Below are 24009 nucleotides of genomic sequence, written 5' to 3'. Positions count from 1 at the left end.
TTACTGCGCGTGTCCGATTCAATTTAAAGGCGAAAATTTAGCTTGTCCGATGATTCTGTTGAACGAGAAACAGTAGTTCGGCCACGTCCGAGATCGGGAAATTGCGCGCGACACCGGAGAGACCGGGGATTCTAACGAATGAACAAATGACGACGCGAATGTACGCGGTTGAATTCGACGACAATTACATCCCGATTTTAACGTGCGCCTCTATGCGACCGCTGGCGTCGTTCCTGCGAATGCGGTAAGCAATTCCCATTCGTATCGCCGCGCCGAGAGGAACTCCGGGGCCCATTCGAGCGAATTGGGCTAAGCTGAATGGATCGCGTGGCATCAGGAAGCTATTTGTTCGATCGCAACAATGGACGAGAGCCCGAAGATCGGTGTGCGCGCAACGGGGATTACCGGCTACGGTATTAAGATAAAGAGAAGTACTTCGCAACGGTACGACGCGCGCCTCTAAATCAGCGTCAGTCTGGGTGCAAACGAAACGCAAACGACGTTGGATACGACACGTTTACAGTGTACGATACAACGCCGTCTGATTTACCTTCGCGATAATTTCGTAATACGGTTACCGCGAGCGTACAATTTGTTACCGAAACATATTTCGATTCGCCCATCTCATTAGTACTGCTCGGACAATGTAACTAGCAAATAGAATTATCTATAACAATTGAGAGTAATTCCCTCGCGAAACGTAAATGCACGTCGCACATGGCGTATTATAATTTTCACGTTGGATTCGAAACATTACGTTTGCGGAATCGATCGATTCAACGAGAATGCGAATTTGAATTGCAGTCTAATTTATTATAAAAAAAAAAACACGAATTTGTGATGCAAAATAATTATATCTTAAAACATTACGCGTTAATCGTTCCAACAATATATATATCATTATGCATTACATAAAATAACGTGAATTTTCATAAGTGTGAAATAACAACGTTCCTTTTCTGCGTTTTTCACGAGATTAACTTTGCGATTTAACTTCACTGTGCTCTTGTCGGAAAATCAGCGATTTAATTAGCCTGAAATAAATTCGTCGATCCTCGTATGCGTCAACACCGTCAGGCATCGTCCCATGACTCTCGTGGAATCCTAAATCTCGGTAACTGCAAATTGGGAGCGCGCAACAGTTCACTTTGAGCGACCCACCGATCCGCGATTTTCCACGACGAAAGCAGACGCGGCTGCGGTGCAGAATGAATGGATCGTAGAATGCAAACGAGCAACGTTGGAAAGTTGGCAGATTATTTCGAGCTTGCACGCGTGCATTACCGGACTAGGCTAACATTCGACATAATTAGCAGGAAAACTCTACCGGTGACGCTATAGCGCAATTGTGCATCACTCTTGGCCGCTGTTGAACAAGTGCAAACTCGTCAGGAATTTACGTGTTCGTGCAGACCCGGAGAGCAAACTCGAACACGAAGCTGAAGGTGCAATCTTCATCCAGTATGTTTGCACGCGCCCATAACGCGGTGTGCTGCTCTATCGAGAGAAGAAAAAATGGAGCAAGCATACGTATACACCGAGCACAAGCGTAGAAATTAAACGCGGAGATCAAATCGACTCGACCCTTAGTCGATAACCGATAATTGCACTGTGGAAAGAGAACCACCGCATACCATTACGAGAAATAATAATTTTTAATATCAAACGCACATGCGCACATCATCAGGCTGTGCTGCACACCGAGCTATGTCGCGATAACCGAGGAAGATATTCGATCAAATTTCTCTCGCAATATAATATCAACACATTCATACATCACGCCACACACAAACGCACAGTCGAATATTTGACGCTACACGAAGCTACTCTAAAGGTAAATTAGATACAGCTCGAAGTCATTTATGAGGGCGGATCGCTTGACATTATCCAATTCTCCTAATCCGAAAGACATTCGCCACACGGTGTCGCGAGTCGCGACCCGTGACATCGCGCCATACGCCGCGGCACATGGTTGATATCATTACCATTATTGTTACGAACGTGTGGCAGGAGCCCCGGAACGGCTCTCAGACCGTAATTCCGACAGCGCGATAACGGTTGCGCTTGAACGCCAATCGGGCTCTTTCCACGATCCGAATCAACGAGAATACCTCGTACTGGACGTGGTACGTGACTGACCGAATGGAATGCCATCTGCTATTGGTCCCCGCCGTCGTCTTCGTCGTCGTCATCGTTTCAGGCCGCGGTCGTATCGACTGGAAAACGAAGCAATGCTGACGATGCAGCGTATACTCTCGAATTGCATTTGAGAAGGCTAACCATTCTCATAGAAATCGTATCCGCGGATGTATTTCTTTAAGACGCGAAACACACTAAGCCGCTGAGCGCATCCTTTGTTTCGGAGGAGTCGAGAGAAGCTCGATAACCGAGGGTAGATTGAATGACACTTCCGACCGGGTGTACCCGAAAATGTTATTTGCCTCGTATCATGGACATGAGATAACATCCGCAGAAAAACAGAAAGTTTCACCGTTAAAAAATCTTGTAGAAGGACCTACGTAAATAATTAATAAGCAATGGAACAAGAGATAAAGAAAAAGGAGATAAAATATAAGATTATTAAAAAAAAAACGTAATATCTTAATGGTTACTTTCCTTGATAATATATAAATACGCACTTGCTGAGTGAATGAGTAAGTCCGGAAACTTGCAAGACACTAAACAATTTCCAAGTAATTAACGAAGATATTTATAGATCGAAAAGAAAATATTTAAGAGGCACGAGAAAATTGATTTCTCGCAAAGCTAATATAAACTCCGCGTCTGCCTTCAGCTACTACGCGCGCATTAATCTTTTTATTAACTAGTTTGACTACGGGACATCTTTAATCTAAAATTCCTGTTAGTCACCGTACCGACCTCGTCTTCGAGAGGGCGTAACGGCCTGGCAGAAGATAACGACGCTTCCACTAATTACAGACTGCAAACTATCGATAATGGGACGTAGTCCTAAATTGGCGACACGCGAAACTTCAGCTCCATTTACGGCAGCTTGCTAGAAGAAAGGCATTGCAGTAATATAAAAGAAAGAGGCTCGCTCGCAGCCGCTATCGGCATTATGTAAATTTCCGAGATATTATGCAGCCATTCGACGGCTGACCCGATAAAAGCTCTCTCTCTCTCTTTCTGTGAGAATACCATACCAACGAGTTTTAATTGAGGAAATGATAAAACGATAACGCGGTAACTCATTTGCAGAATTTTCGACGCGGTAACAATTACTTGCGCATACTAATGCAAAAATGAAACTTGTAAACGAATATTAATTCTTAATTGTAAAACCATCCGTAAATCCGCGTTCTGCATTCGGTACGTTGATTATTAACGTCAATTTATCAAGGAGTCCACATAGGTCGTCATTTTAGCTACGAAATCCCGAGCTCCTATATCCGGAAGCAATTTTCGCGGAAGCAATCTCGTGCATCACGTATCAAGCTGGCCAAGAGTGACGCCCATAATAAATTCACCCCTTTAAGAATCCGCTGAAAAACAGGGAGTTTCCTGATCCCGCGGACCAGCTTTATCCGGCTTCCCGAGCCTTTATCTCGAAATCGCGATCCGCCTCACGGAACACGAATAAACAACGATAGTCTGGCATAAAGAAATGAAGCCCGGATACTTCAACTAGTCGGAGGATGGCGCGGGATAAGTGTGTAGTGAGGTTTCGGCGAACGGAAACGCGGCGTGTCCTTATAAAAAGAGGCATAAATTCATCAGAGATAAACGCATCCCTCTGTTTCTTCGCCGAGATGGAAAGACGGGGCGAAAAGAAGAAGACACGGCGGAGGAACTACGGGGGGAAAAAACGAGAAAAAGGAACACAAGGAAAGAGAAAAAGAAACGGTCTTCTCGTCCATCCACAACGGCAGAGTTATATCTGAAAAAAAGGCCGAACATGGCCAGATTTCTACAATTCGAGAAGACTATCTTGTTTCAGAAATCAGGGGATGAGAAGCGTAACCAGGAGAAATCCTTAAATCGTTATTCGTGTCACCTCGATAAGACGTAATGTACGAAAAGTAATAAAACAAAAAGTAAAAATAGACAAAATCGTTTATTGCGTTTGCGTAGAACTTGTAAAAAATAAAAGAAAAAAAATTCAGTTTAATTAAAGCTATTAGATAAATAATTACGGTCATACATTTAACAAAATATTTTTATTGTTCAATCTTCTCGTCAAACGATTACTAAAATTTGTCTGTTAGCCTATATTACACTAATTAAATTCTTACTTAAAAAAACATCACTTAGAAATAATGTATTCGATTAATAAATATGCAACTCGTGTGTAAAAGAGTCACGGCGGTCTCGCGCTGCGCGTGTATTTGACGCGAGACACTACCGTGTCTCTTGACAACAATATATAGTTATCCTGTTTGTCAAATATGGAATATTACAAGTAGAATTTCTCAGATATTGTGACTCCTTAATCATTCGAGCAAAGATATATGGTACCATCCATAAGAGTTGGCATACCATATTACCGCTATCTTTCTCTGTTCCTGTTACGAAAACTTTAGCGACTAATAACATCATTCAATATCATAACTTCAATCTAATCAGTATGAATGTTGAAAACTTACTTATATAAATTCATATTACTAATAAATGTAAACTAAAAAAATCTCTCAATTTTTCATGTGTATAAGACATTAGATATAGCCTTGAACCTCAATTTTGTTTATGACTTAAAAAGCACTGCCGGTTCAGTTTTACGGCAATGATCACTTGACTGCGACGATACGAACAATTTAACGAAAAGTGAATTCAAATTCAATTCACTCGATTTTCCTACTCATTTCATTTTCGATACGGGTGCACTACTGTATTCGAAGAATACCTTATCCGAATGTCCTTACGGCAAACAGATATAGAAACAGAGAAGTAAAGAAAAAGAAAAAATGCAAATAGAAATACGCAGGAATCAATTCGTTTCGTCGATCTGCGTCATAGCAAAGTTCTTCATTGGCAGTAGTAAATTCTAATCGTAACATTACGTTAAAATTCCGCAGATGGTTTAACGGTAACAGAGAGAATGAAGATTGGTTCACGATAATGCACGCGATAATGTACAGGTGCAAAAGTACGTTCTATCTCTATGTATGTGTGTGTGCATACTGCATGTATATGTGTGAACATAAAATGACCTCTCGTTTCTAATGGATTAAGATTGTTAGCAAAATTACGTAAATTTAATATCGATTAAATTTAAAGTTGCAGAACATTTTGAGAGTCGATTCTCAAACAATTATTGAACAATTTTACTCGTGACATAACCGTTTCGATAATATTTAGTTTTCCATTCCAGACCTCCAATTTAAACCATGAAAAACAGATTAAATAATCGTACGTTTAATAAAAAAGAGTAAGCATGTGATATACACATGACTTACGATGCTGGAAAAAATCAGTAAAACGGTAGAGTAAAAACCAAGATAGCGAGCGAAGTTGTAAACGCTAGAACACTATTACGTAGTTCACTCAGAACGAAACGTTCCATTTTCCGGCAAACAACGACCACTTCTCCCGTACTTTTCTCGCCTTCTCAACGTTTCAGTCTGAAACGTACCCCGAAAGAAGATATTCGAGGGTAAGAGTGCCTGAAGAGTCTCGAACAACGGTCGACAGGCCTGCGAATGAAACTCGCATCAGTTTCGTCCGTACGGACCGAGAAAATCCAGAAGAAAGTTCCTGCGAAAACACCGATGCTATACTGGATGTACGCGCAGAAACTTGCCCGAGAATTTATGTCAGTCCTCGCACGCAGTTACGTAAAAAAAATTCTAACGGAAGTCACCAAAAGTTCGCAGATACGTCCGCGATGGCAACGGGGCCGGTGGATGATGCATGTCAGAAGACGACATTCGAATCGCCGTTTGAACGATACTTCTATAAATGATACGGAAGAAGTTCGGAGCGGCAACTATGGAGACACGCCGACGTGATCCGATGGGTCTGGTAAATCTTAACTGAGAGAGAAACTTCCGAAAATTTACGTCGTCGCGTGCACGACCGTCTACGGAAGTCACCTAAAAGGCCACGCGGGGATTCCACGGATACAGAGCATCGTCCCCGTAAGGGACGCATTAATCCACGTTAAGTCTCGGCTAAATAAGTGCTGCCGGACTGAAAAAGTCGGTTGCGCCAAAAAAGATTGGAACGAACATTACTGCGTTAATACGGAAAAGGGGGTAGAATCGAAGATGCCGCTGGGATCGATAAAGAATACTCTATAAATTCACAATTACGTGACAGACCTAGCAAACTTTCTAACCGATTTATCATATAAATTAAAAAAAACAGCGATAAAAAAGAATATATTTGATAAAATAATAAATTTCAAGAACAAAATAAAAAATATTCTAAATATCACTAGAACGTTATTAAAATCCCAAAATCTTTCGACTAGAAAAAAAGATTCTAAGCTTTCCCGATTGCTTAGAAAGAAAATAACATTACTGCTATAAATCTAAATTACATGTGGTAGAACGGAGAGAACCTCGACTAACGTCGCGCATTAGTGAGTGAAATATTAATGTGGATCTTGCTTACTTACCGATAAACCCTAGTTAAACGATCCATTGCGCTATACTACCGTCTGCCATTTACCACTGTGTCCCAAAGTGTTTAGACACTCGGGAACTAATGGCGCACTGGATACATGATCGTATCCCGCATCGTTGAGTTATGGCGACAACGCATTTGGAGAAACAAAAATGATCGTGCTATCATTTTCACGTTTGTAAATGTAATCGTGTGTCCTTTACCATGATGCGCATCCGCGATGTGAAACAAATACAATTTATGTATCTTTTTGCGCTTTTAATGTGAGTCATTCTATGTATATTATATCACGTGGAAAATTTATGAATCGAAATTTTGTCCCGAAAAAAATATGACGAAAAAATTGTTGATTTGCCGACATTGACTTGGAACAGACTTAACAATGTAACATTTGTCTTCGTACGTGACGTTCAATGCATTTCAAAATGTTTCTTCTTTCTCATTTTACTGAGGCACGATGAACGCGACGAAGGAAGCAACATACCTCACGGGAAGGAAAGGAATTTCCCGACGGATCAACGGGAATTTTAAATTTTCACCGAGAAGAATGTCGTCTTATACTTAGAGAGGAAAGTAGCTTTTCAGCTTCGACAAAGTCTACTCAGTAGATTCTTCTAAAATTGCTACCTATTATAATTGCAAAAATTCTAATCAATATTTTTTTTGCAGCATTGTATACGTATACCGGTTTGTATCTGCGAAATGGAGAGACATCTAACGAAGAGGAATAACGAAAAGTTAGATAGCGCAGCGAAAGAGTATTAAGAAGATTGATGTCGAGAAGAAAGAGAGAAAAGGAGAGCAAGGGAGTAATATTAGTTATCTCTCGTGCAAAATAATGCCAGGCACTCCTCTACGGACCACAACAGCATAAACAAGGTAAAATAAACAAGGGCGCAAACATTATAATGCAGAAGCATTGCCGGCGGAATAGCGTCAGCTCGGTGCGTGAGCGTATGCTCTGGTTTGTATACGTCTACTCGTTTGTAGATTTGCGCACGTAGTTCAAGCTGTGCAAGCGGGAAGATGTGCTACCTGGTAGCTACCTACAACGTTCGTCTACGTCTCAGCCGCATCTTCCTCGGATCTTTGACCTATCTCGCTCCACGCTACGTGTATCAACGTACACGCTGTTTTTCTCTTTACACACACCGTCTACGAATCTCTTGCTTTTTGTGAGGTAGCCTCCGGCGAATCCAAGACGAAGAAGGACCGTCGCCAACATGGGATACGTCGTACAGACAAATAGAACAGTAGTCTTTCTTGCTGGTTACGTAACATTAGCGTATCACTGCGCAGCATGCCACAAGTCAGAGCAGATGTAATTACTCGACAAAGAGAATATAGACGACGATTTATCTTGAGTGTGCCCGGTACATCTCTCCGATAGAGAATTCAACAAGTACAAATGCGATAAAATTACTAATGCTTGTCTCATACAAACTTTTATCGCTAAATATATCTGGATGCCAGTTGGCGTGCATTAATCTAATTATAAGTTATTTAACACACTGAATTCGTCTGACTATCGCGCAATAAAAATTAATAAAAATTAATAAAATTGTTTTAATACAATAAAAATCTATATGAGTATCTCTCTTCTTTTTAAGCATTCTTTTTTTCTGCATACACAATGCTACGTTTCTTCGTCCACCCTCACTCGCTTTTATCTGTCGTTCCCCGGGAAAGCGCCAGGAGCATCACTATGGGGCCGATACGAGGGAAACTTTTAAAATTACCCGAGCTTTCCAGCTGAGAGATAATATGGCCTATTAAGAGTAGACGACGCCGCGCCGGATCGGAGATGAGAGCGAGCGGCGCGAAGTCGATGTAGAAAGAAGCCGGCGGGGTTAGTTTAATCCCCGAGTTTCACCATGAAAAACAAGAGAGATAGAGATATAAATTTCACTTTTACCCCTCCGATGACTTTAGCCGTCACAATAAGCTAATGCATATTTCCGAATGTTCGTTTCTTCATAAAACCGCGCGCTCTTATTTCGCTTTAGTGCATTCCATTGAATTTTCTCTCTTGTCTACTCACAATAAAAAGAAAGTCGAAACACAGCGAACGTAATACAAAGAAATACATAAAAAAAATAACATATGTCACATGTTCTTAAAAAATAATTAAGAACAATGCTCCATATATTTAAATACCCTTAAAAATTATTGATCACATACATAAGTCCCTGTAACATAAAATTACTTCCAATATTTTGATTGTATTATTGTCATTAAAATCCAGTTACATAAATTCGTCAAGGAACTGCGTAATAAGATATGATTAAAGCAATGGCATTTCAGAATAAGACATTAAATTACAGCACGTGCTACAAGGCACGTGAGTCGCGAATTTAACAAACAAGACGCTATTTCGTATGTTACTAGTCTACGTAAACTTCTTAAGTGTTTAGCAGTTGTTCTGGGCTACGAAGAGTGGCAAAACGATCGCGAGGTGTCTCGACATACATGACAATTTTATGCCATCTCCTTAGGGATAGTGCATCTTCCCCGTTTGCCAACTCCAATGTGACGTAACGATATTCAAAGTTGCAAGTTAGTTTAAGAGTTTCGTCGGGCATGAATTTTTATTTCGCTGTAATGTAAGAATACTTCTCAAAAACGAGCAGATTATTATCTCAAGGATTTAGTACGTAAAATATTTTCAAGAGAGCTATAAAAATCTCGATGAAACGTTGCACGAGTGTAGCGGGTGCAAAAAGGCCGCATAAAAAACAGAACGAAACTATAATCTCGAGACTTTTAATGATGCCGATGTACGTTTCATTTTAAAACTTTGCAAAGGAACGATAATATAGAAATGTATTTTTGCAATTATTAGAAATAAAAGAAATTAAATATATTCTCACAAGCGAATAAAATATCAAGGCGTATTTACAAAATTAGATGCAAAAACAAATCGAGAGGTCAAGTACCTACAATACTATCAATCTCAAGTGCCGCTATTATCCATCTTTTCATCATACATAAGAATGTATACTTATACCGAGACAATTTGTTACTGTGTAACGCAAGTGCCCGAACAACGAGACTCCGAAGGCACATAAAAGGCAAATAAACTTCCTCAACATTGAACGAGAGAGCCCTTAAAAACTTTCCCCGTGTTTACATTTTATGCGTCATATTGGTACGCATACATGCATAAATCAAGATACCAAGATTACTTCTGAACATGTTTGCAAGATAAAACTTAAATATCATCGTAAATACAAATATTTCTAATTAACGAAATAACTTTGATCAATTAAGTAAATGGATTTCGTACGTGATAGCGTAGCATAATAAAATCGATTTGAGTTTCACTTAAAAATATTAATACGTTCTTTGTTCTCGCAAAATTGCTTCGTTCTAAAGCACGTAGGGAGAGAGAAACCGTGTTCGTGCCTATAAAATTTGATTACCTGCACGAATTCCGCCAGGAAATTCGAAAGACGAATATAAGGCCCTGTAAAATACTCAAATTGCTCCAATCTCGTTAAAGATACGCGCAATGAAACATTTAATGTCCAACACGCGAATAAATCCTGTCATGTAGCAATGTTACACCGTATCGGGGTACCAATTGAGTAGAAATAAAAGCACTACGTAAAACAATCACAAATCTCAGCAACATTTAGTCGTCCTGACCAAACCTATTCGTTCATTTTATATGATCCGTATTCCATGATAAAGAAAATGTGATAAATTTCAATTATATAGCATAGATAAGCACTTCTACTCTCCTAATTCTTCTTTTAAACACGGACACGAATAAATAATTCAATTAAAATGTCAGCAAGAATAAAATTAATTGCAATAACATGGTGGAATAAAAAAAATCTCTCGACAAAAGAATATTAATTTTTAACATGCGTAAACTAAAATTTAAAAAGTTTTGAAATGTGATTTTCAGGCGATCACACAGAGGGACTGAAACGAGGGACACCAGAGGAGAAAGATAGAACAACCGGCTGTGGGGCGGTAATACTTTATCTCCTGATACCATTGTTATTTCAGGCAATCTGCCTCGATCCATTTTAGAACAACACGCAAAGGTTCTGGCGCAATGCAAATTCGAAGTTACTGCAAATACTGCAAATCTGTATAGAATGTATGTATAACTCTTGCGTTCGGTTAACGCAATATTATGGTTTTACATAAAATTGTAAATATGGCAATATAAATTTCGCTACCATTTTCCACGTCGTATATGTAATCAATATCACGCCGGTATAGATCATTCGTACACGCAGTATTCGCGCCACATTCATTTTTGCATGCAAATGCGCAATAGCTCGGGTGTTAGCTCGTACAAGTTACGCGACTACAAGGCAAAATTTTATTATCGAAGTTACAAACCTTCATTTAGTATCATCGATAACGCAGACTATGACGCATCCCATGTACGAATATCAGGCGGAATTTACGAGCTAACTTTCTAGACTTCGTTGAGTTCGCGTCAAGCCGTGTTAATACACAATAGCGTCATATAAACGTGTGCTAACACACAAACGCACTTACGAATACCTAAGCAAATCGAAGGGAAAGGAGAGAGAGAGAGAGAGAGAAATGGCAAGGGAGAAGTAACAGAGGGAAAGCTGCTGCACATCCGCAGACCTTTCCCTAGGTTTACGACTGTGGAATATCGAATGTTAATACCGACTGTCATTGTATCAGAAGTTTCATCCGAAACTTCGAATATGATGTCACGGCCCATAACCAGAGAACTGAGGATTATTCACCAATTCGGAATTCTCCTCGTTGCTCGTTTGCCCGTAAACTTGCCAAATATTTAATTTTACACCACGAATAAACTAAATAAACTTATCTACTCGACAAAATGGACATATTATCGATCGCAGTAATATATCCATAACAATAGAATAAAAATCTAGAATCATATTTTTTTACAAAAGCGAAATAATTTGCGCGGAGGAAAGCCGATGGTCATTACAAGCTTGCTTATGAATAAGCCACTCGCGTGTTATCAAAGCGACGTCTCGAAGGACTCTGTGTTAATCCTTGGGAGGCAGCTGCCGAATCACCCCTCGGAGAGCCGCAAGTGGCGAGGCTAGCATAAACACGCTTAAGTTTTGGAGGTTGAGTGCTGCAGCCCGTCACTTGCACGGTCGCTATTCCACGAAGGGACTCTCCGCCTAAGTACTTGAGTACAGCAGGCACCGCCTAAGAGTTTGTTGCTGTTTCTTGTTCTTGCGTTACCTCCGTCGCCAGGCAGAACCACCCCTTAATCACCGTGGCAAGTTTAATGTCGCTCCGAACAACGCGAGTCGCATTGTTATTGTGGTCTTTAACAAACATTTCTCGACATATTTTTCGAGTGTAAGCAAATAACGAATCTATCCAGTCATTCTATCCATCGTACGGGCAGAAATATCCCGTTTTATAATTTTATTTTCCAATATAATATCGAGAAGAGAGGAATGCAACAAAATTCATATACCATCCTCATGTACTGTATTCCTCTTCTATTTTTTTTTTTGTTCTTCTTTTTAATACAAGGATCATACAAAAGAGGATCGGTTTTTTAATCAATCTGATATTTTGAGAAGAGAATACACTACGCCTTTATAGCGTCGTATTGAATAATAAACTTCTGCGATGCATCAGAGCTATTTTGAAATATCCATTTTATAAACCCGTGGTCTAGAAGCGCAGAACACAGCCGTAACTGTAAAAATAATCAACGTGTACTTCGCCCGCTTCGTTACTACTCATGTAATACGCTTCCCGTTTTACGACCCTCTTCTACTGACGTTCTAAGCCCGACATTACGCTAGCTACGGTACATGTATAAAAGAAAGCTTTTGTCATGATCCCTTACATCAACCGAATACATACTAGCTCAACTTCAAACAAAAATGTCGACATGAACTAACCATCAATGAGTATTCGGATTACATTCATTTCCGTGGTCCGAAGATCAAGCCGCTCAGCGAATTACGTTCTATCAACGACGTGCATTTTTCAGGAAAATTTCAACAATTTAAAAGATACATCAAATTTAAGTGCGCGATTTTAGAAATGGAAAACAGATCATATATCTGCTTTACGTCTGGTACAAACGTATCAAAGGACTGCAATCAGAACGAGATTCTGCTCACGAAAACGCATGCAAAATGCAAGAATACATTTCGAGTCGTATCTCCTACGTTGTAAAAGCGAAGTGTTAAATCCGTTTACACGGGGAATCTATTCAGGTATTTATTTAAAACGCTCTGTCCATGTTCTTCTTGAGGGATTGGCTTGGGACCGAGGCATTTTTCGACTACCAACGAGGTAGTTCGCTATTCCGGAAGGAAGCGAATGGCAATGCATGCTGGGAATAGTACGCAGCAGCTGCATAGAAGTATATCACATTCTTTGAAAAAGAAGCTTCTGAATTCTATCGGCCTCAAGAGCTTTTCGGTTTAGACAGGGATACGATATAGACGAAATATTTATTTCCGAAGTTTTTGAAGAACATAAAAATTATTTGTCTCTAATTGAACAATTATATTGACATTAAATCAACATATGCATAAAAAAATACAAAGTACTGAAAAATAAAGAATAAATCTTGTAAAATTAATGATTTAATCGCTAAGAATCCTTTTGAAATGTCTAATGATTCTAGAGAAGTTTATTGGGAAAAACCAGAATTCTATAAATTAATCAAGATTCTGAAAATAGATTGCTAACTTCACATAAATAAAGAATAGTTTATTAAGAAATAAAGGAAACAATATTGCTATAAAAAATATCAGAATAAAATGAGATTGGAACAATGTGCCATGATAAAAGATCAGTGAGGCAAGAAAATGAAAAAAGAGATAAAAAGAAAACTGAACACAATATCTTTCTGTACCGCCATTATAATCTAAGTGCGGAAAAATTGCAAAATAAAATAATATAAAGTAACTCCATTAGTTTTTATTAGTAGCACAATATATGTTGTTAAATATAATAACGTATATAACTATTCCTGGATTGCTGGATTATGTTCGTAAACAATCAAATGTCGGCGCGATCGCTCTTACGCGAGTAGAGCAGGCATTTTCTGCGTGAATATGTGGCCCGAGAGCGTTACTTCTGTCGAGTCTGCAGTACCGAGGGGAATATTGTCTCTGTCAGCAAATATGTTTTATAGCAACGTCGTAGCTAGGATGCGGCTATAGGCGGTAACATCGAGATGGATCGAGAAAAGAAAGAAAGACAGGGAGCGAAAGAGGGAGACACGTACTAGGTGGGTATTGGATTTGTAATAGGGGTCACATAGCTATAGGCACTCTTTCTCCGATTTCAACCCCCCGCGCGCAGAGCGTCGCATCTCCCATTCCGAAACCAACCACTTTTTCTCCACGTATAAGACGGTCGCATCGGCACAAAGACTATCGGTTCGATTGAATGCATTATTCGCACGATGGAGTAAAGAACTACCGAATTGTATTTGTGTTATTCCTCAAGAATTTTCCTCTCGCGAATACTACTGCCTAAAGGAAACGATTAACGAAGAAATCAAAAATTCATCTCATAAATCGTGCAATTATTTACGGTTTGATAGGATAACTGTACGATGTACGAGTGCTAAAACAAATAGGAATTTCTGTAACAAATCGAAGCGCCAGTTATTATTGATAATATTCAATCGAATTCACGTAGCATGGATTGTCTACGATTTGTTTCAGGTATTTATTCAACAGTACTAGCCGCATAGCGAACACAATTAAACTCAATTATAGCGTGTACAGTATGTTCTGACTGCGCTCGTAAAATAGAATGGTCTCGGCTGAAACGTCATGTCGGATATATTGAGTTGTACAGAATTATGAGAGAGCGACGTTTCTCTAAAGCGATTAATCCTCATTGGCCGAAATGCACGCAATACATACCGTCGACAATTGTTATATCGGACATAATCGGTTTCTTGTCACGTACGATACAAACATTACCCCAAAAATCTACTTTCTTTATTAATCTAACTAATATCAAGAATAAAATTCGTAGACAGATGATCTCTTTCACTCAGACCTTCACGATAATTTTCCGATTATCTTTCAATCGTATAGTCGTAAAAAAGGAGAGAGGACGAAGGAGAGAAGTTGATATCGCAGATAAAAGCTAGACCATGTCGATATTTTTCCTCGGATATCTCGAAATGAACAGTGGAAGCCGTAAGGATGACTAGCCCGATTTTAACGGTAGCAACAAGAGGTTGCTACACCCGCAGGGAGCACCTATACACGTAACAGCTCCAAAGACGTCCGGTATTTCGATTAGTCCGATCCTTCAACGAAGCAGACAGGATGATAGCGCGATCGCAAAAATTCTCCTCGCCCTTCCCATTCCCTCCCGCCGCCCACGCCGGTATTGTCGGATCGACTTGTCGGAATTTCGCGCACGTGCTGAACGCGAAAGTCTGCTCTTTCTTGTCTGGTACATACGTACGTGATCGTTGAAATTTTATTTCTTCGCGAAAAGTACGCTCGGCGATGTGCAACGCGGAAAAAAGGGTTTTTTTTTTCGAAAACTGCGAAAGAAAGAAATAAGATCGCAAGAGAATCGTCGAACTGTTACCGTAGAACAAAACTTATATATAAACGTCGAATAAAAATGATAATACATCACATCAATTATAACTTTGCGATTTTCATAAAAGAATCCTATAAAAATTAGCTAAATAATAAAACTCTTTAAAAGCTTGGGGTTTCAACAATACAACTCCTAAATAATTTTTCATCAAAAAATTTCTTAGCGCTGTTAAAAAGTGCAATTATGCAAATGTCGGCTGTAAATGTGGAATAAGAGCATAGCTGAGAAGAAACAGACATGAACCGTAATTCTGCGAGCGCTAATGCAAGCATATTTTCGCGAGTCTTATGCTCCTGGCTTGATGAAATATATGAACGGTATTTCACGACGGTCGCAATACACCCTGGCACCGCGTAAAAACATCGTTGATTTACATTTACTGTTAATTTATACCATTTTGTGCGGTGATTATGAAAATGAGAAGACTATTGCCTAACTTTCTTAATTACTTCTCTAAACTGTTGGCGAGCGCTATAAGAAAAAGCTTTTGCGATAATTTAATGTAATTACTTATATGTACTTTTCTAACAAACTCTTCAAACAAATTTCTTTCATAAAATGCTTATCAAAAGACTACTTTATATTAAAAAATTGTCTGCTTCTAAATTAAAAAGATGAATGAAAAATCATTTAAACTAAGAATTCTTTTTAGTGTTCTAGATAAATTTTGGAAGAAATATATTTAAAAAATAGAAAAAGCGATCGTTAATAAATGCCAAGCACGTAAATGTTGTTTATCGCAGAAAACGTTTCTAGTTGTCTTCAGGTTTCGAATTGTTTCGAAGGGAAATAGGGATCCGCAGTGTTATACCCCATTGCTGGAGCACCAAATATACACAGCGTGTCTTGATTATGCGCAACACGTATTCTCAAACACAATCCCGCGACACTCGTAACGCAGGTGGAATTCGAGGCTTCCTCGAGTCAGATAACTGAATTAATTAAGTCTCCTGCAAATGAGGAGATACCCGTGTAACAAAGGTGAATTAACACTAATTCACATTCGTATATCCGGCACTCGTGCGCAAATATCGCGTCGGTGTCAAAAAACGATGAGAAATGGTCGACGTATAAAATTATAAGAGTAAAATAATCTAAACGATAAAACCGAATATGATACAAGAAGAAACTAAACTAAATGTAGTACAACCGCGGGTGTGAAGATGAGAAAATGTGATGTCAATGCTTTAAGCATTTGCAATATCAATAAACAGCCACACGGTTGACCATTCAACGCGAGGAAGATTTATAAGCATCTCCGATGCCATCAATAATAAAATACAGCTGTGTGCGGCTATACCCGCCAGCTTCGCAGACTTCGCTCTCAAATATCGAAGCAAGAAGGGTAATATATATGCCGATATATCCTGATTGGAATCTCCCTCCTTCTTCAACACCCACCAACACCTTTTTTCCTTTTTCGCAATTCTTCTGCTCTCTCCCTCTCTCTTGCTTTTTGCCCTTATTACGTCTCCTTCACGCCTCAGACTCAAATTTATTTTCTTTATTCCAAATAAACCGCGTTTGCACGGTACCGTTGCATGTACCAGTGCTTTATGAAAAATGCTTTTACGAAAAAGAAGAAAGATAAATATTTATCATTTCAATATGTGTATGACCATTGTCTTATATCATGTAAACTTGCAAGTATAATATATCTATACTCAATTAAAAACTACTTCGTAAAAATTCTTCTTTCTTTTTCTCTTTTCTATTTCCTTAATTTAATAATTATAAATAATATAACAGTAAACTACAAAAATTTTAAGAAAGGTTTAAGAAAATCTCTTTGTAAGGCTTGTAAGATATATAAAGCTTCAGATTTATCAAAATAAAAGACTTAAGGCCGGTTTTCACACGCAATGATTAGTGGCGCCAACTGACTGGCATTCATTGGCGCCAGAACCGACTAGCAAACTCACAAGTATTTACACAGTGATTGGCGTATACTATGGAAAATATTTAACATTTATTAAACACACAGTAAATGACAGCAAGCATATAACCTCCAAATTTGAGGTTATATGCTTTGGCCAATAACCGCCAGTAAACGCCACATTACTAGCGCCAGTTTGTATCAAGTGTTTACACTTGCATTTTTACTGGCGTTAGTCGACTGGCGCGGCCTGGCGCCACCAATCATTGCGTGTGAAAACCGGCCTTTAAACTGGCTATATATTAAACAAACATCGTACTATTAGGTTACATTCTCAGAAAAGAGCTGAACATCGTCGGAAACGAGAGAAGGAAAACGAGAAGCAAAATGTTGGAAGAGGAAAAAGGGTTGTAGTAGGAGGTGTTCGTTTACGCAGTTTCAGACCGGCATAAATCATTGGAGGGCGGAATACCACAAATATATCATGTTCAGACAGTTCAAGAATAAAATAAACAACCCCCACCCTCTTTCCTTTACCCTCCCTTGCGGCCCACCACCGAAACCTCCGCTTTTGGTTATATTTCACGAGATTTCATTCCAGTACAATCTCCTACAATAAACCCGTGGTTTTCTCTAAGTCGTTGATTTACTTCGTGACTGAATAAACAGATATCTCGTTTAAGCTATGTATCAGAGTTGATTCTATGCAATTTTTCTAACCATAATTATTAATAAAATATTAATACATTGTTAATAATTAATACATATAATTTACTATATGTATATAGTATGATAAACTTTTAAGCAAGAAAATAGAAACATTATCGTTCATCATCATTGTATTTTAAATATTAAAATGACCACTATGATTTTATTGTAAATAATTACTATAAAATGTTATAATTGCCTAAATATTACGTAAGCTTATGTAAGCAAAATAAGATTATTATTCGCGAAATTTTATAATTAAAATATTTTTAATTGCATATCCAAAATATGTCTGATACAATCATAGTTTTCAACTCGTATAATACATAATAAACGCTTAATAAGACATACAACATTCTGAAAACGAATGCTAGAGAATATCGGTGCAATTATGAAATATGACAAAAATTGCATGCACTTACCTGTAGACTCGGATGGCAGCCTAATTCCAACAAAGTTCGCACAACACCAGCGTGTCCTTTATTAACTGCGATATGAAGAGCTGTCTGACGCCTTTTATTTCGAGCGTTTAGATCGGCGCCGGCACCAGCGAGAAGCGCCATAACACCTGGCTCATCTCCAAAAGCAGCGTGATGTACGGCTCTATCACCATCTTTGTCCTATTTTCCAAAAACGCGATATAAGTAAATGTAGTCCGGTGTACATCTGATATCTTCATTCAATTTGTAAACAAAAAATACTTACTTCCATTTCTACATCCGCGCTGAACCGGAGAAGTATTTTAATAACTTCTAAATGACCGTTTTGACTTGCAGCTTGCAAGGCAGTGTGGCCGGCAAATACACCGTTAACATCGGCTTCTGGCCGTTTTAAGCATTCCTCGCATTTAGCAGCGTCGCCATTCGCTGCAGTTTTTACTAATTCTTCATTGACGTCACCAGAGACATGTGTCTCGAATAATTTCTTTAATAATGCTGACAACCGTTCTAGAAAATAAAGCAATACACACATTACAGTACATATTAAATTCGAAGTATATGATTTATGAAATAGGTAATTAGTTCAGTTTATTGTACACTTACCACCACTACTGTTTCCTGGAACACTTCCGTCGCTACTAGCAACTTTTGTGACAGCTTGAGGATTATACGTCCATGATGTACTACAAACTTCTACTTTTAAGTCTCCATCATGATATATTTGCTGTACTCTACCTATTTTTCCCAAGGTCTAAAAAAAGATCATTCAGAATTAAATGCTGATTCAGAATTAAGACTAATAAAATATAAAAATAGACAGAAATAAAAATTTCACAGTTTTATTATTCAAAAATACTTACTGGAGCCATTGCCTCAGCCCATTCTCCATGACCACGCTGGAGTAATTTAATTTTTTCTATATCATGGCAAATTTGAACCAAATCTCCGACAGCAAATGTCTGATTGTCGGAACTTGAACTAGTAACAGGGACGGGTATCTGGACTTTAGTGAGTACAGCAGGATTGAAAGTCCATCGATTACCACTTGGATAAGAGACAACAATGTCATGATCTTCATCAATACCGACGACCGTTCCGGTAGTGCCGAGACATTCAAACATGCCGTCCGTCCAACCTCCATGGCCATGTTGTAGTGACTGTACAATTTCTAATTCCAAATCGACATTAACCTGTAGATACAGAGAAATAGTTATAATTTTTTACATACTTTGTGCGTAACAAATTGTAAATAAAGAATAAACTATTCACCTGATCACCAATTTGCAGTCCATGAGGTCCCGTTCGGCCTGGACCTTGCTCACCTAATAATGGCAAATGATCTCTGTATACTGTTTGTCCTTTGGCATCATTAACCACTTTTAAGTCAGCCTGAAATATATATTATATATTATATATCAATATAAAGCTATTTTTATTATAAAACAATTAATGTTATAATACTAACCATTCCTTCAAAACCGACTCTATACAAATTTTTAGCGCCATTATCCCAAATAACGTAAGCCGCTGAGCGTGGACTAGCTGCAGACCAGTCTTGTATTTCATTAACTTTTCCGCGACGACCATTCCCACCATCTTGATCTTCCCACTGCCAATCCACACCTCGAACAACTCTTGCACCAGGGAATATACCACGAATTGCAATCTATATTAAAATATTAATTAACAAAACACAACATAATAAGTGATTTCCAAATAATAAAATTGAGAGTCATCCTTGTTTATACCTTTTTGCTTTTTCTACGAGGTTCTAGCAAAACTCTTTCACTTCCTGGTGTAGCAATACGAAAAAATCTGTGTCGCAGGTGATGTTTATCCCCATGGTAGCAAATGGAACAAAGATCGTAGTTGCCGCATTCAGCGCACTTCCACCTTATTCCAAAGATAGGCTGCTGGCGACAAGTGTCGCACATTGTGCCATCGTGCTTCACTCCTGTTGGTGCAGAATCCAGTATACGCAGATCAAAGGCTCCGGAACATCGATAATTAGCTGCTGTGCCATTATCCCAGACAACCACAACTTCTTCTGGCGATTCAAAATTTCTGACGGTACCCACGTGACCTTCTCCACCATCCTATTAAACACGATACAACCATAATAATTAAAATACCCTTTAGATCTCTGTTGCTAATGTAAGAAATCTTTCTAACAATATGGCTATGCTTGCCAGTAAAATATACATGACTCCAAATACAGATGTTACTCCTATTATTGTACAATTATCTGCCCATTAAAAATTACATATATTTTATACATAATATTGTAAAACCTAATGGTAATTTAAGTAAATACGCAATGCACCTGTGATGCAATTATTTACGAAATGTTACATGAAATAAACAATATCGGAGTAACCTTACACCAAACTAAGTTAGTCTTTTACAGACACATTTTTTTCGAAAAAATTTTCGAATTGTCGTCACAAGATAGGGAGAGCGGGAGAGCATTTGTCGCGAGTAATTCCGCGGAAGGAGAGTATCGCGTGCTCCGGAAAATATCGCGTTTAACTCAGTTAACCTCTCAGTTCTAACCTGCTTTCCCCATTTCCATTCCGGTCCACGAATCACTCGGGCGCCGACGCCCTCCATCATAAAACGCGTCGTACGAGTACCCGTACTCGCACCGGCCTCCATCGCTCGTTGACAACGATTCCTTCGCGTATCTCGTTCGAAAAATCGCGGAACACGATGTCTCTTGTCAGCGCAAACACCGAGAGATATATCACCACTTTGACAATGCGTCAAAACACGCGTTGCCAACGCGCGCTCGTCTAGGAACGTAACCCTTCACCCGATATTCGCGATTACCGACTTGAAACGTTTTTCCAGTTACGCCTCTCCTACTGCGTTTATTTTACAGAAGCGTACGTTTACATTTTCGCTTATTTGTCTCTTGGACAATCCGCATAAAACAGCAATATCTCTCCGTATATACCTTTATCTTTAGCAGAATCTGCTTGCGTAGCCGGCGAAAATGTAGAATTCGTTTCCTGATGTTGGCAGCCCTAATATAAACTCGACGAAACTTCAAACAACTCAAACTCTTATCAATTTAAATATTCGAATACAAGACAATTAGGTCTTTATCCTTTATGGAAAATTTTGTAAGCAAAACGAATAATATTTGAGGAACAAGCAACAGAGAATGTTTTATAATTTTTAAGTATCTTGACGACGACGATTTATCGTCTTTTATGGTATGCGCGATCACCGCGCTGCAAGAACGATTGCGACGAAATTTTTACAAACGATACAATTTATTCATACTCGATATTCATATACGCATTTCGGAGCATGCTCCCTCGTTCGCGATCGTTATTGCGATCGCGGCAAGCAAAATGCGAATGTCAAACGCGCGATCGTTCTCTTCAATCACTTAATTAATTATTAATTCCCGCACGAGAGGTTCAAAAGTTATTCATTATTGAAGTGTCTTCCCGCGCGATTCACTCATTCGAAGAAACCGAAAAAGAGCCCGGAGACAGGAGATGTGAATTCCGAGGTTATCCCCAGTGAGAAATGACCGTCGAATTGACGTCTATCGACACGATCGTTTCACTGCGACACGCGGAATAACGATTCCATTAAGATTCAGATGTATATCGCGCTACGAATCATTTATTTCTAACATATGTATAATTCACTCACCATTCAATCACCAGCGTCGGCGCACTGCAGGAGACCCGCCAAATCATAGCCGGCAGGGTGATATGTACAACGGCGTCCAGCACGGCATTCGACGTTCATTTCGTCTAGCGACGGCATCTCACTCGTTTCAGTCGACACGAAGAAGGAACGGAATATCCGGCGTACGTTCAGCTTGCAACACCCTGTAACCAAATTATTTCTTCTCGTTCACGAGAAGGAAATTACAGGACCGACAACGTCTCGCACCGACGTTGAACATGTCGTGTATTACTTGCGCCGCTTGCGCGCGCCGTTGCCGCCGCACGGTCGGGCGAGACTCGAAGGCGATTGGCTCGCGAGTCGAGCCCCCGGATCTGACCAATCACGTCCCGCCGCTCCGAGCCGCCGGCGCGGCGGCGCGGCGCAGCGACAGTAACCAGACAAACGTACCTTCGAGGTCGGCGCGCGATCGATTGTGCTTGTCGGTGAGCGGCCTTGCCGCTTGTTTTCTTCGGTGTTCGGAGTATCGTTACCTGCGGAAATCATTCGGTCATTCTCCCGGTAAATTTCGGCCAGTTATTGTGAAGTATTCGTGCTCATGCTCACGCTGCTCCATGCGTTTGTCCGTAGCCGTGCTCAGTGCTGATGGCTGTGGGTGCTGTCAGCTGTGTGTTTTTCGGAACGCGCTTTTTCCTGCGATTGGCACTCCTGCTCCTCGTTTTGCGGGAATAATCGACTACGCGCTCAAGAATTCGCAATGTATCGAAAGTGTCTGTCGGACAGTGTCGGAATTAATCGGAATGTGTCGTGTGAATCGCTCGAGACGGAGACGTCCGCATCGAGGCAAAGGTATGGCAATTGCAATTGTAATTATGTGATTTGTGAGTGATTTGCCGTTTCGTTGTGCATTCACGGGCGATAATCGTTCGTCTCGCGGTCTCGCCACCATCTGGACTCTCGACAGTCTCGACGTGTCGTGCTTTGCATGAACGCTGTGCCGGAATTGTAATGCGAGCTATCTCCGATTCTTTTCGAAAAGAGTGACAACGTGAAATCCTATCGAGTAATTCGAGTAATAGCACGCGCCGTGATACGTACAACACCAGTTCATTAATATTTCTTATTTTCGTGTATTTCGTCGTGCCGCGCGTATATAAGTTAACAATCCGCGACTTCTCGTGCGAGGTATTAATATATAGTACAGTTTTACATTCGCGAGATTTATCGTGCTCGAACCCGTACTGTGCGTGCGATATTTAATTTTTATTGTATTTTTGATTAATTAACTGCGTGTCTTTACTAGCCGTCTACTTGATTCGCGTGGTGTCGCGCCAGTAAGTTACCGACATCTTCGAACATTATTTCGTCGTCATTAACGTAACGCGGTGATGAACGCAGAACGAATCGGGGCAATCGGCGTCGCGATTCTTTCAAATTTTCCCGAAAAATCCGTGTTAGAAAATGTGAAATCATTTTAGGAAATATATCATATTTATATAATTTAATTTTATATTATCTGCTTTTATATTACAGAGTAAAGTATTTCCTTCCTCATGAGTACGACCTTGGCAAGGTGGGAAGACCCAGTACCCAGTACGAGGATTTTGCCCAAGCAAAACTCTCGTTCTGCTTGGATAAAAATCCAAAGACGGGGAAGCTAAAGTACCCTCCGTCCGCCGATTTCATTGAAGCGAACCGCAGCCGGTTCGTCGCGTTTGTTTCGAGAGTGCCGTATACAAGTATTCGGACTAAAAGACTTTTTCAAAGCCTATATTTGAAGAATATTACGGCGTACTTGACGGAATATTCTTCTCATGGGCTTTATAAATGGGAGTGCCGTACAGTATCATCGCGCGAGAAAGACTTTTGCTGATAATTAGTCCGCGCGCGATTGTAATTTGTTATCCGCGAGTGTTTCTCGCGAGTGTCCTGTGCGGTGAGAGGAGAAAGGAGGAGAGACCTAACGTTCTGAGAGGAGGAGGAGGTCCGAGAGAGACATCGGGCACCGGCGGAGCAACCTTGGGGTAAGTATCACCTCTTAGCTACATAAAATTGATAATTCGTTTCTATTTATTCGAATTGTTTCATTTCGATAAGTTAAAAGTAATTAAAGACAGAGCAATTATCTAAAATTTTATTCTTATAAAGATCTTTTTCGGTAAA

At 39.6% G+C, this 24009-nt stretch overlaps 1 protein-coding gene across 1 annotated transcript in view; it reads right to left on the bottom strand.

Moving 5' to 3' along the window:
* LOC112463025 (E3 ubiquitin-protein ligase MIB1) overlaps positions 1–20973 on the bottom strand; it is a 353496-nt gene extending 332523 nt beyond the window's left edge. Inside the window, exons 1-8 of the mRNA XM_025029182.1 lie at positions 20752–20973; positions 19947–20294; positions 19664–19864; positions 19468–19587; positions 19059–19388; positions 18802–18949; positions 18464–18705; positions 18181–18378 (exon numbers count right to left, since the gene is read on the bottom strand). Of these exons, the coding sequence (XP_024884950.1) occupies positions 18181–18378; positions 18464–18705; positions 18802–18949; positions 19059–19388; positions 19468–19587; positions 19664–19864; positions 19947–20294; positions 20752–20853 (1689 nt within the window). The 5' untranslated portion in view covers positions 20854–20973. The remainder of the gene's footprint in view (positions 1–18180; positions 18379–18463; positions 18706–18801; positions 18950–19058; positions 19389–19467; positions 19588–19663; positions 19865–19946; positions 20295–20751) is intronic.
* Between the last annotated feature and the right edge of the window lie 3036 nt (positions 20974–24009).

This window comes from Temnothorax curvispinosus, unplaced genomic scaffold (assembly GCF_003070985.1).
Source record: "Temnothorax curvispinosus isolate PA1 unplaced genomic scaffold, ASM307098v1 QBEX01012990.1, whole genome shotgun sequence".
Classification (NCBI taxonomy): domain Eukaryota; kingdom Metazoa; phylum Arthropoda; class Insecta; order Hymenoptera; family Formicidae; genus Temnothorax; species Temnothorax curvispinosus.
This window is presented reverse-complemented; position numbering and strand designations above follow the sequence as displayed.